The 18,907-nt window shown below is 53.9% G+C and overlaps 1 protein-coding gene across 3 annotated transcripts in view; it reads left to right on the top strand.

Annotated features, from left to right (window-relative positions):
• zfpm2a (zinc finger protein, FOG family member 2a) overlaps positions 1-18,907 on the top strand; it is a 166,298-nt gene that overhangs the window by 107,147 nt on the left and 40,244 nt on the right. For all 3 annotated transcript variants that reach the window (XM_028790922.2, XM_051935546.1, XM_028790921.2), the window contains one exon: positions 12,994-13,105. In XM_028790922.2, coding sequence (XP_028646755.1) covers positions 12,994-13,105 — 112 coding nt within the window. The remainder of the gene's footprint in view (positions 1-12,993; positions 13,106-18,907) is intronic.

Genomic DNA, 18,907 nt, shown 5'->3' with positions numbered 1-18,907 from the left:
TGGCCGGCAGGCCTGGAGACACCAAGGAGGCCCGTGGAGCTTTGCTGTCCTCTGGTTGTTTCATTTAGATGTCGCCGTCCGGACCCCGGCGCCATCCAGAGCCATCCATTTAGAAGACCCCGAGCAGAGCATCTCGTGTTTGACACACATGCCGTGAAGCTCTCGGCTCGTGACGTCTTCGGTGTGGCGTGTAAATGACAAGTGGCCACCGGCCACGCGCCACGTGTCGTCCTGCCATTAAAGGCTAAGTGTGACTGGAGTCCACATGTCGAGATGGTCCTCAAGCTCTGACTCCGGCCTAACGCTCGCTGTGTTGGTCATGTGATGTAAGAGGGCTGCTCTGTGCCCCTCGGTGTTGGGCCATTGAGTCTCAAGTCGAGCTGACGAGTGAACTCAGGGGGAGCCCGACGGCCTGGGGGTGGGATGCAGAGCCGCCCCAGCAGAAGGCCTTTGAGGGGCCGGGGGGCGCATGTGTGTCTTCCATCTCTCCATCCATCCATCCCTCCCTCCATTTCTCTCCTGAGCAGCTGGAGCCTACCCAGGCACTCACCCGGACCAGTCGCTGGTGTGTTTCAGCCCAATGAACACATTTTGGAGTCCGCCGAGTTATTTTCTGGGCTTAGTGAGGGCCCAAAATGAGGGTGCCATTTTACCATTGGCGTAGTCGGAACGATCAGACCATCAGCTCTTGGCACTGCTGGGGGGCTCGGCATGTTCTGTACATTGTGGGCCTTTCATTTCGGCCCCATTAAAACACGTTTGCTGAACTCGGAGAAGCAGTTTATCGTACCCTCGGGTGGCCTTGAAAGAGCCGTTGAAGAAGATAGAGCAGGAGATGAACCAAGGGTGAGGACACCAAGGAATCATCAAAAACGATGACGGTGACAAAAGTCAAAGCCAGAAATCAAAAAATCCAAAATCCAACACGTCCTGAGGTGGCCATGTTTCGTGTGTCACACGGTCACCTGCCCTCACAACGATTCGAGATGGCGTCACGAGACGAGGAAAGTGTGACAACAAGAGCCGAGGAGCAGTAGGCAGTGCAGCACAGCCAGAAAGTTCCAGAGCTCCCCCCTGCGCACCCCTTTAGAGACCCTTGCGTCTTGTCACACGGCCCCCGACTGGCCAGCGGCCGCCCTTATGTGCTCGGACATTCTGGACGTTTTCTTCTCCAAGCTCGCTGTACTTCGCATCACACAGTTGATCTCTTTGTTCTCCTATCGTGTTGTTATTTTAGGCTTTGAATTGTATTCTTGGTTGTGTTTGGATTGCCCAGGTGACGCCCGCTTGCTTGTTTCCATCCCTTTGGTGTGGCCCACAGCTCGTCTCATGTGACGTCACGTTTAAGCTGCTGCTGGGAGTGCGGATATTCCGTGGACGTCTTCGGTGAGCTGATGAGAGGTGGGACTGCCGTTCAGCTTTTGATGTCTGCTTTGCCTTTTGGGTCCCACTGGTATGTAGAATGAGCGAGCAAGCAGTGTGGCAGAACTTTGTGGACCTCCCGAGGGCGGCATGGCCTGTTGTGGTCACGTTGCGTTTCATTTCCTGTTCCTGGTCTTCAGTGTTGACTCTCCATCTTTATGTTCTGATGCCATCCTGACACGCCAGCTGCGCAGATCAGGGCAATGGTGGCACGGTCCCGATGGAGGCGTTCTGATTTGTCATTAAATGACTGACTGACACCTTCCACCCTGGCTTATTGGTGGGCCAGACTGGGTGGTGCCCATGCTGGCAGGACCCCGGAAGCTGCTCTCACCTCCGCCCCCAGGGCCGCGTCTTTTACGTGTTTGCTTTGTGGCCGCCTCATCTTGGTCCGGAAGCGGGGGGGCCGTCCCGAGCGCGACTCGTCCCCTCCAGAGGTACGTCTGCCTTCGCTTTCGAGTTCTCTTTGGCCTCCTTTGCTTCTCTCAGCAGTAAAGAATATTTCCTCACTAAAATGATATTTTTCTTCTTGTCACTTCTTCATTAATCAAGAAGAGGCTTTCTGAAAAATGTTTTGTTTTGGTGGCTGCAATCTATTTCTTTGTTGTTAATCTGCGCCCATGGCAGGTTTTCCTCCTAAAACGCAGTGCTAAGCATTGGTATCGGAGCCCCATTGTTGTAGCCCCTGTCATCGCAAGGAGAGGGTGATGCAGGCCTGCGCTCGCCTGATAAGGAAAAGAGGATTCAAAATGGCTTGAAAGGAGAATCAGTTGGACTTGAGAGTGGGACTGGGGAGAGTTCACGCACACACACACGCAAACACACACACACACACACACACACGCACACTCACACTCGCACGCAGGCGCACACACCGGCGAGGCCGGCAGACAACACTGGCTTAGCGCCCCGGCCCAAGACCAGGTGGCACCGTCACACACTCGCCTGGTGTCCAGACCGGGCGTCACGCTAGGCACAGCCACGAGACCCTGAGGGGACAGCCGAGGCGGGGTGTACTAGGCTGATGCGGCCATTCCAGAGTCTCGGGTACCAAAGCTGCCCCCTAACTTGCTCTGTGCGGCGGGCGGGCCGAGAGACGCGTCATCAAGCCCACCGCTCTGACCGCGCTCATCATCTTGGTGTCTCGCGCTCGGTTGCAGCTCAGGTTTCGTTTCGCCTTCCTTGACCCCTCCGGAGTGTGCAGGGATGGCAGTCACGGAGCAGGCCTGGACGTGGCCACACTGCCCAAGATCTTCACGGCCGCTGGACAGCCAAGTGCTGGTCCTGCCCTACAGCCACCATATGACTTCAGTTTCCCCAGATGGCAATGACTCGCTGGGCTGGAACCTCCCCCCCCCCGACATCAGACTCTAGGAGACCTGGGCACTGCCACTTCAGTCAGAACTCCAGTTGTGAGGGCACAGTTGAGAAGTTTGTTGCTTTCCTTAAAACTAATTGAATTAAAACCTTGTGGGGCACAGGGGGCACCACCTGGAGGGAGATCAAGGGTCTCGTCCCTCCGGAGCCTACTTGGCGTTGGTCTCAGACACGAAGTGTAAGCCCAAGATGCACCTCATTGTAGGCAGCAGACGTGGGTTATGAAGGGGGCGACCAGCAGCTGTTGATGCCAAGTGGGACATAGAAATAAAGACCCCTAGGTAGGCCCACTGCTCTGTGTGGGTTGGCGCTCAATGTCACCTCAGTCCAGCCCAGCACTGTGCCCGCTCTGCCGGGCGCCCACTAGTGGTCATTACCAACTGACCTTCTTGGCCCATCACACAGTAGCTGCGTATTCAGGCCGCGGCCCCCCAGCCATGCTGTACATTCACATTTGCTGGATGTTACGCCCCACCATTTAAAAATGTGGGGTGACAATCATTTTGGTTAAATTCAGTTTGTCACAAAAAAGCACAAAATCTTCTCAGCTGAGGTGACAAATGCTCGCCACTGCCAAAGGTTCAAGCCTGTGTGCTCTCATCACCGGTTGGTTATTTAGGGCAGCAGAAGCCATGATGATGCCCGCAGAGGGGTAGACTGGCAAAGGGACACTTGGTGTCACAGAGGAAACTGAAGACGCGCCGGGCTGCTGGTGTGCGTGGGAAGTGAGAAGACACTCGCTCTGGGCAAAGTGGGCTCCGTCCTTGGTGGTCTTAGTTCATGGCTTTGTCCAAACTCGGTTTCCTGTACAGACGCATAGCGATCCAAGGTGGGGTTTGGGGGGGGGGGTAACTTGGCCTGGCACTTTGCCACCTCCATGCCACACTCCTCTGGTGCGTTTTTGATCGAATTCTTCCTGCTTCTTCTTCAAAAGAATGAAAAACTCTTCGTATGGGCGTCCTGCCTTAGCAGATTTTACCAGGCAGGGATTGGCAGTGACTCGTCCAAAGACCATTGTGGAGTGACAGACGGCGAGAAAATAAAACATGAAATATTAAGGAACATCTTTTCATCAAAGAAAACTAATTTTCTGTAATAAGCTGGCGCTTGCGAGGGAACAGCAGAAGCTTCCACCTAGCAATCTGCCAACTGCGCCAGCTTCATTTTTAACACTTGGTGGAAGTAAATGTCCAAAGTGCTGGAGGCGAGGTGGGCTCACAGCCCTCCTTGACCAGCGGGCCCGTCGGAGCCGTCAGCAGCAGCCATGTCTGTTACCACCGACTTCTAGTAGCGCCCGCTGCGGGCACATCTGCACAAAACGACACTCTCAAGTGTCTTTCTCAGTGGCAGACTCACTGGGTGACTTTTACGGAAGCCGCGCTGCTCCACACTCATCTTTGGGCGATGATCACTGGCACGGTTTGACTGTGTGACGCTGGCAAAGCCACTGAACCCGCGGGCACAATGGAGTCACACGCAGTCTCATCAGAGTCCGCAGCATAGATGTGTTCCTTTGCCACCGTCGCCGGGTACTCATTCTGACTTGGATGGGCACATACGGTCCTGACCGGGGAGAGTGTGTTCAGGGCCGGTTCATGTCTTTCAGCCACCACCACCGAGATCTTCACCTCCCGGAATCTAAAGGGTCACCTGACTGGTGGACCAATTCCTTATTAGGGCTTCACCCTGCACACCCGGGTTTCATGCGCTGCCCTTCTCGTTGCTGGACAACAGTTGCCATGTGACAGTCATGTGATGTAAAGGGCGCTGTGGAGAAAGGAGGCACAACGAGAGGCGCGATTTGGAACATCGGAAACGGGAAGATCTCGATGCCAAGGACATCTGAGGCCACATCTAAGTGGCAGTCGCTCGCCGCGCCTCCTAACAGTCAAAGACTGCGAATCCAGAAGCCCAAGCACGAGATGGCACATCTCACGTGATAAGGGGAAGGAAGGGAGCACTGGAGTGAGCTGAGAGACCCTGACCAGGACCCCCGAACGTTCTAACATGGTGGGAGGTCACACTGCAGGCCCTTTTTGATTCTGAAGTACTTGTGTATTTCTGGCCACGCCAGCGCAGCTCATGAAGGAGCGAAGCCCTCCCTCCGGTCTGCCACGTCACCTCAGCGTTGTGGCACATGAACGGCCGCCTCAGTGCCAGTCTTCTGACCCATTTGTCATTCTCATCTCGCCCATGCAGGCCGTCACCCCACTCGGGTCAACGCGGGCCTCCTCTGACTCCCCTTCCTCGGGTTCCTTCAGGCAGTTTCTGCTTGAGAAGCCCCAAGTAGCCATCGGATTTCAGGGGGGTGGGGGTTTCCAATAATGATAACGAGTGCCCCCCGTCCGCGGCTCACAAATAACGAGGCTGGCGCGCTCCACACCTGCTTTTGCCTGAAGGGCGTTTCAGCTGGCAAATCCCACTCGTGGGTGAGCGGCCCCCCGGGTCGAGCCCCTCCAGAAGGACTCCTGCCAAAGACAACGTGCCGTCAGCGTAGCGCTCCGAGACGGAAATTCTGGGCCGAAAAGCACAACTTTGGAATATTTTGTCCATTCTTATCTGGGAAGCGTCTGATAAGGGAGTTGACAAAGTCTGGACTGTGTAGTCGGGGGGCGTAATGGTGGTCTGGAGCGGGAGGTGATGTTTAAACGGCTGTCAGACCTGAGTGCTGCAGCGAGGGGTTTAACTAAAGGCTCCGAGCGATAAGGGCCTCCATGGGAACGACGCACGCGCGCTCTGAGGGGGGCTTGGCGGACTCTTTGCTCTAAAGGCCCCTAAAGTGCTTTCCCAAAGTGCCCCCCTGGGCCGAACGTCAAGCCGTTCACTTGATAGGGAGCTTTGGGGGGCAGGAATTGATGGCAAAGATGGCGGGGGGGTGGTGTGTGACGGAGGGGCGTCAAACACATAGACCATCAGGTTCAGGGTGTCGGACAACTGGGACCACATGGCGGCCGTCTGCCCGGGCTACTGAGACCCAAGACCCCCGGCCCCCCGCTTCAAACTTCTCAGTGAGACGACTGCTTTGACTGAAACAATACACCTGACGACAGCATTTATGTGGCATTGAATGATGGGCATCGCCAGCCTGCAGCCACCCTCTAAATGCGCTCCTCGTGTCCTACCGCTGACCGTCACCTTACTGGTGTCGTGAACACCCGGCTATCATGCCAGCTGATGATGTGGCAGAAATGCGTGGGGCCAACATGACGTCAACAGAAGAATCGACTCGTTTGAGTTGTGTGGCAGCCATTCGAATGGAGGCGCCGCTGCCACCCCACACCAGGTGCCAGAAAAGTGCCAGCCACTTGCTTGACTTTAGAGCAGAATACTGAACAAGGAGAAGAGGCCAAGGGGGCAGCACAGCTGGGTCAGTGTGAGCGCCCCCCCACTCCGCCACGTGTGTCACACTTCCAGTACCAGCTGGATGAAGCCGCCGAGGCTCATCTCACGATAAATAAAATTAAAAAGCGCCTTTGATGTGCAGAGGACACATTGAGAGTTTGCACAAATGCAAAAGCTCTTAGCTTTCCACATGTCACTTGGCATTAACTCCAAATGTGCCTGAAATGACAAAGAGCCGCGCGGCGATGTCACTCCCGACACTCCGCCACCGCTCGAGGCCCGGGCGAGACTCACTGCTCTGCTTTAAAATTCAAAGGGACCCCCAAAATGCGTCACCTCTTCATGAAGTGACCTGGGAAGTGAGCAAGCGACCCTGACCCGCCTATGCTGTGCCCACCTCTCTCCTGCCTTATGGCGGGGGCCTGAGGCGGCTTTGAGACAGCAGCCCAGTGACATCCATGAAGCCACTTTGGAGGGTCGGTGGGACGCCGGTGGGCTTTGTCATAAGTCAGTCTACGGCTCAAGTGCTTGGTGAGGACCGCTGGTTCTGACTGAAGGACGGGTGGTCTCAAACGTGCCGCACCTCAGCTGACCTCCCACAGTCCATTAAAATGAGCGCCAGCCCACCAGAAGACAGAGTGGTGGTCTTCAGCCATGGATCTCGTGAAGGAGTTTGGACCGGTGAGCACCTTGATGGACCTGCAGTGGCACTCAGTTCTTGTCATCTTGGCGGAGTGGTGGCTCTGAGGCGAGGGATCTGCACTGGCAATCGGAAGGTCGCCGATTCGAATCCCGTAAATGCCAACAGGGACTCTGCTCTGTTGGGCCCTTGACCTGCAATTGCTGAGCACTTTGAGTAGTGAGAAAGGCGCTATATAAATGACAAGAATTATTATTATTATTATCTTCAGCCTGGCAAAGGTGCTATATAAACGAAATGGTTTATTATCATCATCATCATTATTACTATTATTACATTATTATCATTATTATTATTACATTATTATTATTAAATTATTATCATTATTATTGGACGAGCGCACATGCTGGGCACCACACCGTCCCGCTGGGTGGCCACCTGCTTATGTTTTAGGCTTCATTTCTACGAGCTGAAAAGGCGTGTAACCAAAGTGCAAACTATGGTGGGGCAGTCGTGGGGGTCTAATTTCCCATTGGGATTAATAAAGTATCTATCTATCTATCTATCTATCTATCTATCTATCTATCTATCTATCTATCTATCTATCTATCTATCTATCTATCTATCTATCTATCTATCTATCTATCTATCTATCTATCTATCTATCTAATTGGCTTTGTGAACCCCTAAAGCTTGAAAATCATAATTGTGGGGGCAGGCCCAGCTCCAGGGAGTCACTTAACCTGGTTAGGGCCCCTCCAGATATCAGGTCAAGACCCCTCCGTCCACACTGCGCTACTGTTATCACCCTCCAAATATTTCAGATGCCCCTTAACATTTCAGGGTGGTGGGGACTTTGGCAGGACACACTGGGCTGGAATGGAAGGCCGCAGTCATCAAGAGCTTCACAGGGTGGCACAGGGTAGCAAGCTGTCAGAGAAGGAAGGAGAGCACAGCCATTAAAGGAGGAGAACCTGTGAGGGAGGCCGGCGACTCGCGTAGGAAATCGTGGGACGGCGAACGCCAATGCCATTGAGGAGCTGCACGGGGCGGCGATGCCATCGTCCTCTTTAGGTTGGCTGTCTCCTGTCATCCAGGACACACGCAGGTGCAGGTGAGGACACGAGACCCTCGCTGCATACTGAGCGGAGTGAAGGTTTGGGGTCCCACCGGGTCCCCCATTTAAGAAAAGCAGAGGGGAAGTAAAAGCCACATCTCACAAGCAGGGTCCGAATTGCCCCCCTCGTCATACCGTCCCGGGGTCTCGCCCTCTGGTCTGCAGGGTGCGTTCACCTCGGCCCGTGGTCAGCGGCCCCGACACGCTGCGCGCGGTAAAGGCGCCATATAACAGAAAGGCAGCTGATGCAATACAGACAATAGACCGACCGATGCCCACCCTGTGCCCATGCAGAGCCCCCCAAACACAAAACACACGCCATTTGGACTCCTTCCTGAACATTCCAGAGGTTCCAGAGATCAGGAAAGAAGAAGCGATTCCGCTTGAAGGGTCCGATCCCGGCGAGGGGGCCGAATGGCTGAGGTCACACGGACAAAGCTAAGAGAAGGGAGCGCATTCTTCTGCAGTCAAGCAGTAAACTATCTGTGGAGCGATTTCTCCAGAATTATCTCCCACCTCACATTTGCTCTTAGGCAAGCAGTTTAAAAGCCAAGCGATTGAGCCAGTGATCCAATTTGAAATGCAGAAATGATTAGAGCAGCTTGCCTCATTTCATATCGAAACTCTCTGATTTATGACAGGGCTGAAGCCAAGATCCATCTCCAAGGGGAATTAGTGTGCAGTTTTTGCATATTTCTCTTATTTAGGCTCCCAGTAGCAGATGCTTGCTTTAGTGAGGCGGGGGGTGGGCAGGGGTGGGGGGGGCGGCGGGCGCCGCTTTCAGGTTGCATTTCGTGGGTTTGAAACTCGGGGCACCAGAAAGAGAAAGCAAAAGGACGTTCAGGAGACCTCTGGGGGGAGTCGCATCCATTTTCAAACCACTGCATGGGTGGGTCGCCGTGCCAGGCCGTTCGTGTCACCACTTTGTCACCTCCTCTTCATAACTGACAGGCGGATGTGACGGGCTGGCGTCACCTGTTAGTGTCCCTCGGCCCCGCTCAATTGCCTTGTGCTGTTACCCCCTGGCACGTCGATGGCCCCTTGCGTTGGTCGTCGTTGCTGTTAATCTGTCCCTTTGTGTGACTAAACTCCGACTCGTGTCACCTCTTCCACCGCGCCTCGACTTAACGTCTTCCAGTCCTTGGCGGACTCGCGGCCCTGAGATGTTATGTCCTAATTACGAGAAGAGCTCATGTGGTGCCATCGAGCCGTCGCTGCTCTGTTCCAGGGGAGCAGGTGCACTCGCAGGAGGCGAAGTGGGCATCTCAAAGACGCGGGCAGTAAATTGTGGAAAGATGACGGCGATCTGCCGGCCAGCTGCGTACTCCGATAGATCGTGCGGCGCCGACCAAGAAGACACCGCAGAAAGCATCGACACCCGTTTGGCGAGTCAGACCCCTACCGTCCACTTTCTGTACCCGTGAGGCGTAAGAGCAGAAGCAGCCAAGTTCAGGGCCCGCTCACACGCACCACGAGGAGTCTATAGGGGGCTCAGATGTTCAGCGGGTAAGGTGGGACTGAAGCACACAGCATGGCGCGTCACCCTAATTACTGGAGCTCTTTGTATGGCAAGCTGTGAGGAAGAGCAGGGCAGAAAGGTGGACGCGGTGACGTGCTAAAGGCGCTATAAACAGACGTCAGCTCTGATGTGCCCGAGGCCGCGAGTGGTGCTTTCAGGTCTACAGGACGATGGGTGAAGCCCTCGGGTATGCTGAAGGGGTTAAGCCCGTGCGGTGGTCAGCCTCGCCATCACCGCCGCCGTATCATTAGCTCGTTGTTTACAGGGTCAGGGAGCCGAGTGTCACAAGCCACTTTCTTCTTTACCTCCTTGAGCTGATCAGAGGATCAGAGTATCAAGGCCGGATTAGCAGCGACTTGGGATTTGTGTGATTGGTTAATTTATTGCGGCGATGGCAGGCCCTTTCATCTATGGCAACATTTAATCAGCCCAGCCACAGAGGCTATTACAGGTTAGCTCTTTTCTTGAGTCAGTCCGGCTGTGCCATCAGCTCTATCACAATTCCCCTGAAATTTCCAAATTATCTGGAACAGGCTTTAGCCTCTCAGTAATAAAAATTAGAGCAGATCGGCGATAGCGGCCTTCGCCGGGCGGCGCGCGCGCACACGGGGCCAATTATAAATAGTACAGTCGGGCCTTAAAAAGGCCGGAAATCTCCAACTCTCAAAGATGTGCACAACTTATCGGCCGCGCTGCTCTGATCCAAATCCGTGTGGCTGAAAATTTATATTAGATCTTATCGGCCGGCCTAAGTCGAGGAAAATCAATGGAGGTTATCTTTTATGTTGCAGCAACTTGTGGAAATATTGATTTTCATTTTATACTGAATTTGGAGCATCAGTTTGTAATCACTGCCTCGCTGACTACACCGTTTTTCCTCACTGTATCTTTTACACGTTTAACAGAGGCAGACGGTAGAAAATAAAAGCGGAGGGCAACGCGGTGGGCTGGGGGAGACCATGGGCGAGCACGAGAGAGAGAGAGAGAGAGAGGGGCGGGCAGACCGATATGCCAGTGCCCACTGGCACTGCCTGCGGGACACACACGTCCTGTCTGAAGGCTGGTCACTCGGTGGGCTTGACGGCTTTCTTCAGATTTGTGGGTGCTTGATGGTGATTCTCATTCTTAGCTGGCATGAACACTTGGGTGGGCATGCTGTGGCACACTGTAGGTGCCCAATATGGGAATTGCAAGTGGATGCTCTCAGAGTTCGATTGTAAATTCCTTCGTTTTGTCGCCAACTTTACCCAGAAGACCGTCGTTGCCTGAGTGGAGGTCAAACACACTTTCTGCTGTCCATCCATCCATCCATCCATCTCTCCATTGTCTTGTGAGTGCCCTGGAGAGGGCACAAGACCCCGGCTGGCACACCCACTCAAACCTCAACACACAGTCAGTTTCGAGACGTGGGAGGAAAACCAGAAATCCTGGAGAAGTGGGCACCTCAAGAAAACGGGGGCTCCACAGAGTGTGCCAAGGCGGGGATTTGAGCCCAATGTCACACGATTCATCAGGTGCCCCTCACTGATATTCAACATGGCCAGGTGACAATTCATGGGGCACTTTTTAGGTCCAACATGGATTAGTCTCTTGGTATTCAGGTGGGCTTTTTGCTCACAAGACACCGCGGTGTGCTGGGCTGCCATGCCAGGTCACCATGGAGTTTCTTGCTGACGTCCCTCTGCCTTCACACTTATGCCAATGTCTGCGTCCAGCAACCTTGAAAGGCTGTGAATCCCTCTGAATGCCAAGGGGCTAAGCTGTGGACAATGAAGATTCACCTGTGGTCCAAGATGGCCAATTACAAGACAACCCACTGGTGAAAGAGGGCCAGCAGAGCAGTCCAGAAGGGCGCTACTCCCGAATGCCCACTCACATGGCATCTCTCCCCTTCCCCTCTGGCTCTGACCAATCACAACGCACCATTTGGTGACACATGCAGAGTCTAGGAAAGGAAATGACAGCTGGGCCGTCCCACCTGCTCACGTGAGGAGAACCAAGAAGGCCCTGGTGACGCGTCCCTGTGACGATGACTTCAGGGATTCTGTATAGACGTCTGTGCCCAGGCAATGTCTGAATGGATTTGAGTTGGGCAGCGGGGTGTCGACATGCCCCCCCCCCATGGGTTTTCCCAGATGCGCGGGTTCCTCATCCCAAAGAGCTGTAGATGAGGGTAGCTGGCAGTCTAAATGGCGCCCTGGGCGGGTATGTGATGGCAGGTGCCAGCTTGGTTCAAGTGAGACGGACTGAGCAGAAAGCCCACCATCTTCTTGTCTACTTTTCCCTTTTTAGTGTAACTGTAATGAAAAGTAAACGTCAGTTTTTAAAAGAAGACATTAAAGGAAACGACGCAGCACAGCACATGAACAAGACGAAGAAGAAGAAGCCGGCGTAGCTGCTCGGTCCACAGTCGGTGAAGATCCGTTGTCCCAGTGGTCCAAACACACGTTGACGTATTCGTGTCACGAGACTCTGACAGAGAGGAGGCGACGGCTGGCACCCGTGAAGGGCCAGATGACCGATGAAGAGTGTGAGTGGGCTAAGGGGCACCAAAGAGGCCAAAGCAAACGTGCATCGCTGCCGGGCCAGGGACCCGTGGGTACAAAGGGACGATGATGGAGCCAAAAATGTGAGAGGGGGGCAGAAGTGAAAGGGTTAAGGAGATTTTCATTTTAGATAGTCGCCATGGCAACTATCACAAAGCTGGAAGAGTGTCCTTTTCTCATTTGACGGGAATTTCAGATTCCCAGCTTAGGCGTTTATTGTACGAGTAACGTTAGATTTGAAATTGGAGGTGAATTCAATTACGAGGCACCTTGATGGCCGCGGCCCACAATGACAGCCTGATGGGACCTGTGAAGTGTCTAATCCGCCATAATACCACTCGGGAATGGCAAACGGCGCGCTGCTCCGCTGGTGCAGACGGGGGGGACCTTTCATGGCGTTTTTAAAAAAGAAAAGAAGGCCGCAATAACACGTGACGGGCCAGCGGGACCGTCACCCCTCCGACAGACCCCCCCCCCCCCCCCCCTGGGTCTCTCTGGCACCTCCACTCGCGCGCCCGCTCACAGCTGGACCTAAGGGGCCCGAGGCGTCACGACCCGGCCGACGATCGCTGAGGTCTCGTCCCCCAAACTTCTCCAGCGGCCCCCCGTCGGCTCTCTTTCTGACAAACGACGCTATACACTTGGACTCACTTGCCAGGGTATTCTAAAGCGCCCTTTGAAATGGATCCTGATTCTTGAAATTCTTTCCTGTCTGTTTCAGGAAGCGAGGAGATGCTGCTGATAGCCGAGCACAATGTGCCTAAAGTTCACTGGGAAAGTCATCTGCATTCTCTTTAGAATCCGCAGCCACCAGAGATCCTCCTAATCGCGCGGAGATCTGATCCCGTATCATTCGGATAATAATTCCACTATTCAGATTGGTGACAGGGCCGCAGGCCCCCCCCCCCCCCGAGCCCCCCAAACGCGCCGTTTAGGCTTCCAGCAAAGAGAAACCCAACTTGTGCTTATTAGACTTGCTTTAATCACCACAACAGCCAATGATTAGCGCTTGTTATCTTTCCTTCAACAGAAGACGAAATGTTCAGTCCCAGTGGTGCTGCACGCTGGCCCCAGGTGGCTGCTGGATGTGACTTGGCAAGGCGCAGAGGACAACAAAAACAACTGCGTGGTGTACAGCAAAGGTAAGCCTCGGCGCCAATTAACACGCCGCTGCCGCTTCCGGGTTTGCTGTGCCGCCATTGGGGGGGGGGGGGGGTCTCTTTGGCTAAGTCAACGTCGGTTAACTCTCGCTCGGCCGGCCCACTCAGGTTGGCACAAGCAGGCGAATGATGTCTAACTGGGCAGGAAGCTGGGGGCCTCTGACATGGGCATTGGCACCATCCACATATAGCTGGGACGATGTCCAGGGCACAGGCGGGGGTCACCTGAGTGACCATGCCAGGCGGGCTGGAGGCCTTGAACATCCTCCGTGGGCACAACAAGTCCTTCTGTGTCCAAATGTGACCCAAACCCGCCGGCACAGGGCAGGGGGACCAGTCAGAGAGTCGAGTACAGCGGCTCAGAATAAGGCCACCACTGTGCAGTGGACCGCCAGGGTGAAGATGTAGGCCCCTCTATGGTCCGCACCACTTCGATGGGCACCTCTGAATATGCAAACCAAGTTACGGCAGAGTGCCCCCTGTGCACTCACTTTCCATTTCATGAATGTCGTTGTCCAAGTCTGTCACGTGGGCCCTCCAAATTTGGGGTCACGAACATGAAGACGGCCCGGGGGGTGTCAGGTGTCATTTACCAACAGGAGTTATCAGTGGTGTGAATCTGCTGGACTTGCCCAAAAAGAAATGGGGGGAGCATTAAAATGTGAGCCCGCCACTGCCCGCCGCCACCCTGACACTGCTGATCATGTGACAAACGAGTGGAGGCCCCATTGGTTTAGCTAGCCATTCATCTCGAGGTTTCTCCTTCCCCTCCACGTCTCGGTAGTTTGCTCCACAACACAGAAGATGTGCTTCCTGGCTTCGGTCTCCTTAGTCACCACTAGGTGTCCTCGAGCGGACGACTCACCGTTTAGGCCGAAGCCATTGAGGGTCTTGAAGGGCAGGATGAGGGCCTCACGCAGCCTCCTCGGCTCAGCACTTGAATTGTGTCCTCAAGTCTCCCTGAAATGTCGACCAAACGTCTCCGTCGTATCATGTCAGTTGCCACCCAGACTTTGACTCGTGTTCCCTTCAGGCCATCCGTGCCATGTGCTGTGTATTCTTTGGGGTCAATGACGAGGTGTCCTCGGGTCACCTGAATTTCAGAAGACATGACGGCTAAGGTCCGAGTTCTTCACCAGGCAGCGGACCCCCAAAGGCGTCTCCACGATGTCTGGTGCAGCTGCCCATGCGATAGTGAGTTGGGCGTGCATTGCTGCGGTCCGCTCCGTGATTATAGCGCCTTGAGGCCGGCGGGGTTCACCGCTCTGCTCTCCGGGTTTTCCTCGCTTCCCAGTTCTCGTCTTCTAATCGGCAGACCACACTGGGGAGTTATCCTCTTAACCGGCTGCTCTTATCGTGAAATCATTAAAGTTTTCATAAGCTCTTAAAGAAGATTATGCAGTTCTTTAAAATTCTAATCTTTCAGCTGGGAGAAGGACTCAGAGAAACAAAACGGAGAATAACAGGATTGCTGGGGCGCTTTGTGAGGTTTAATAATTTGTTTCCTGCGGATTTCTTTGTCTCTCGATTACATTGGCGCCTCAGATGTGCATTTTGCCACTGCGACCGGATCTCAAGTGGGTAAAAGTCCTTGGCCTGAGGCGAGCTCTCGCTTTAGGTGACGTATTTGAAGAAACAAAGTGCAAGCGCACGCGTGAGCGGCGACTCCCAAACATCGACGCTCCAAACTGCCTTCCATCACAAATCGCAGCAGGCTTTACCAGGCCGTCGGTGCGGGTGACACACATACCAGCACGTGGCATTGAGGAGTGTGAGAGCGAGGGGTTAGCAGGAGAGTGGAGGCTTTAGGGCGAAGGAGTGCACACGATTTGTGTCCAGCAATCAGCCCCACTGCCCGGAAATGGGCATACAGTGGTGCCACAAAATCACGACACCAATCCAGACCTATCTTGTATTAAAGCACCACTGGGCACAGAGTCCATGCCAGGCTCTACCGGGACGAGCCCATTGCTGCCCTTTGGCAGGGGGACGTGTGCTCACCACCTGTGCCCTCGCGCTCTCACTCCCTGTCTACTGGGGTGCTCTTGGAGCTGAGGCCAAAAGAGTACCCGCCGGTCCGTGGTTGTGGAGTCCTCAGGTGGCACGGCTAAAATAAAACCAGCATGTGCTTAACTGGGAACTTCACCCCTTTGGCATGAAACACCTGGAAACAAAGAAAGCTCCTCAAGGAGAAAACAAGAAGTCGAGCGCACATAAAATCTGAACAGGAGACTCGAGCCGTCAGACCCTCAAACAATAAGCAGAAATAGTGAACATGTAAGAGTTAGAAGAGCCACAGACCCCTGTGATGGACGGAGTGGACTTCAGGAGGGCGGGCAGTACTGGCACTGGGCCACGGGTTGTGGTCTCCAAGGCACAGCATTGAATTAACATGAAGAAGCTCGATGGATTTGGCCCAGGACAGAACAGGACACTGCTGGAGCCTTCAGTCTAGAGGGGCTTTTCCATGAGCAGCCTTTGAATGGGACCCCATGATTTGGGATGGCCCTCACCGCCTGTCCGTCTATCTGTCGCTGCACAGCCTCCAAAACGAAGAAGACAAGCCGATGTGGTGGCGGACTAGATGAAGGTCTGCTGATGGTGGGCTGCGCAGATGAATGTCACTGTCTGTGAACTGGACGATGGCAGGAGGAACACCAACACCCTTAGCGCAGCTTCACTGATGGGTTCAGATTTGATATTTTTGAGAGTTTTGCCACAGGGCTTTGATCTGCTTGCAGGCCTGGCTCATCTGGTGTGCCAGTGCAGGGTACACTTCATGAATGAAGGAGCACCTAGCAACGTTTGAAAGGCTCTTTATGTTAAAATTTCCCCTCAGGAGTGGCCAAAAGTGGTGTGAGGCCTTCAGAAAATGCCCAGAGAAGCTGGCCTGAACCCCGCCAGCTTGCCCAGGACGGGTGCACACTAAAGCCAGCCTCCCATCCACTTGAGTTGCTGGCTTGGGCCTACAGTTGAACAAAATGCACTTCACTCTCAAAGTTCAAAGAGCATATTCTGAAAAGTCCAAAATGACCCACAAGAGAGGGGATGACCGTCAAGCCCTGGCCTGTAAAGAGTGAGGCCTTGGCAGATCTTTAGAAAAGCAGGAGTTATTGACAGAAATAGGAATAAACAACAGAAAGGAGCGAAAAATAATCAAACTTGGCTGAAGAGGCAATCCAAGGTAGACTCTTTTAATTGGCAGCCTGGAATTCTTACAAACCAGAGCCAAGGACGTTTGCCCGTTGTGTGCCTGGTAGCCTCAGGTCATTTTTGCCAGGTTGGGTTGGCATTCTCATGTTCCGCTTGGCTCCCGCCACTCGCGCTGGCTTTGGGCTCGTCTTCTGTCCCCATTTTCTGCTTTTGTCCTGACCAGATTGTCCCAGTCTTGGCTCGTCTGCTGTGTCACCTTGCTGCAGGTGTCACTCCTTCACAGTTTTCCTGTTAATTGTCCATTTCTTGAGTATCGTTGACTGGCTTTTTATTTCATTCTCTCCATTCCTGGATTTCATGGTTTCCAAGACCCCCGTCTGTGGTGTGTTCCTAGTTCAGGACCCTGATGTGTCTGACATCATTCAGTTGTCACCAGCATGCCTTTTACTCCGATGAGCAGAACCCGCATCTCCAGGTGAGCTGAATGCCAGCGACTTGACTGCCTGGCTCGGCCTGCTTGTTTCTGGTGTTCAGGAAGCCTGTGTCTGATGCCCGTGTTTGCCTATGCCAGGCGGTGCCAGCGCGCAGAGACGTAAACCATATGACGTGGACCTGCCGTTGCAAATGTGAGCACTTGGAGTAACACAGTGCACGTTGGCGGAGGGTCACGCCAGCATGAGGCGTTTTCACTTGTGCTCTACTGGACTAATAGAAGGTTCCGGTCCTGAAAACTGAGAGAGCCACCTGCTGGTGGGCACATCTCTCCTCCGCTCAGCCCCTCCATGTTAAACGTCATGAGGTATTTCAGCTGACCCCAGGCTGTTTGTCATCTCGTCCTACAGGAAAGGTGACGCTCAGCAAAGGGTACAGAGTGATGGGCACCTGCTGCAGCCTGGCGAGGTGGAGCCCGAGTGGGCACGAGGCCAATGAGGACCCAACACGTGTCAGTCCCCACTATTTGTTTTGCTGAGGGCTGCACAATGGCGCATTGATGAGTCAGTCACGTGGGGCAGGGGCACACGTCTCACCTTCAGTGAAGATGTGCCCATGGCTCAGAGGGGGCTCTCGCTGACAGCCCAAGGCTTGTGCCAGCAGGCTGTGGTGTGGAAGTGTTGAGGTGCCCTCAAGGTCGCGTTCAATAATCAAAGTAGCCAGTGGGGGCACAGTATGTACCAGCTGGCTCAGTCCTGTTGGCAGAAGCGTCCTCTAAGTGCAGTGAATTCAACTGCAGTCCACCATCGTGGCAGCTTCACCTGCGCCAGGCCTGAGAACCTCACTGGTGCCCGCTCACTACAGGGCCCCATTCTCAACAAGGCCATTCCAAAGCGTTTGTTGAGTGTACAAATACAGTGCATCATATTTTTCAGTCCAACAGATGGTGCACACACTATGGCCTAATAAAGGAATTTTTGCATTTTTAAATAGGAAAAGGGAATCAAAGGAAACGCTAATTGTATTGGTGCCCACTGACGGTCTCACTGGCGGTCTGACTGTGAGGGTCTGACTGTGAGGGCCTGGGAGGCCACCATGGCCCCTTTATAGCTGCTGTTCATTTGTGCACTTTGTTTAACTCCGTTAAGGAGGGCAGATCACCAGAATGTTTCATGGACTTGGCACAGAGATTGGCACTCCCCCGTCAAATCCTTCTTCTTTACATTTTGTTTTCAATTTTCCATTATTTCAATTTCTGTCATTTGTAGAGGATCTGCAGTGCTAATGTTTGGGATGCACCATTTGTTGGAATGAAAGATGCAATGCAATCATTACTGCACACATCCAAGCAGATGGCGCCTCACTAATATTAAGACTACAGAAATCAGCTTCTAGTTACATCGATAGAGAGCGGGCAGGACTACATGCATTAGAATGAAGAAACTACAGATGCCAACATGTGTATTCATGCCCGTCAATGGGGCGAGAAGTTCATTCCCGCCGAACACTGAAGGAGAAAGTGGTGGCATTGGACCCTTTACACAAGAATGTGCATTTGGACCAATAGGAAAACAACAGAGCGGCATGGGGACGTCGAGTTTGGCACTGCCCCTCCCCGACAGCTCCACATTTCAAATTGCCAGTGTGTGCCCACATGGGCTGTGCTCAGTGCCCTCCCGTGTGTGTGTGTGTGAGGTCTGTCTGGATTTGGAGCTGAAACTTCAGAAGGTGGCCGAGCGAGTGTCCCCAGAGGGGACCTTCTTAAAGCGCTCCTCCGTGTGGGGGTAGCCTTTTATTTTGCGTGCCCCCTTCTCTTTTTCATTTGCCACCATTTGTGAATCATAACTGTTGTGGCGTGGGGGGCTGCACCTCCCCTTGTGCTTTTGATCCTGTAGGCTCCCCTTGTGCAGGGCTGGTTGGGCGAGGTGGGTGACGACTGGGCAGCCTGATGCTGTGTCCGCAATCGCAGGTAGAAGCCCAAAGGTGGGCCTCCATGGTGCATGAAGCCCCCCGCCCAGAGTGGAGTGATTAGGGGGCGCCCCAGCCGATGGCCCGTCCTCCGGTTAACGAAGCGCTGCTTCTCCTCTGGCCTGCGCCCAATTAGTGCCCCCCGCTCCTGTGCCGCCTCCTGATTGGGAGGGACGCTCCAACCAGTTAAGAAGATTTAATTGTGGGATTGAAAAGACTGCGGGAAAGAGG

Source organism: Erpetoichthys calabaricus, chromosome 13 (assembly GCF_900747795.2).
Source record: "Erpetoichthys calabaricus chromosome 13, fErpCal1.3, whole genome shotgun sequence".
In the NCBI taxonomy this organism is placed as follows: domain Eukaryota; kingdom Metazoa; phylum Chordata; class Cladistia; order Polypteriformes; family Polypteridae; genus Erpetoichthys; species Erpetoichthys calabaricus.
This window is presented reverse-complemented; position numbering and strand designations above follow the sequence as displayed.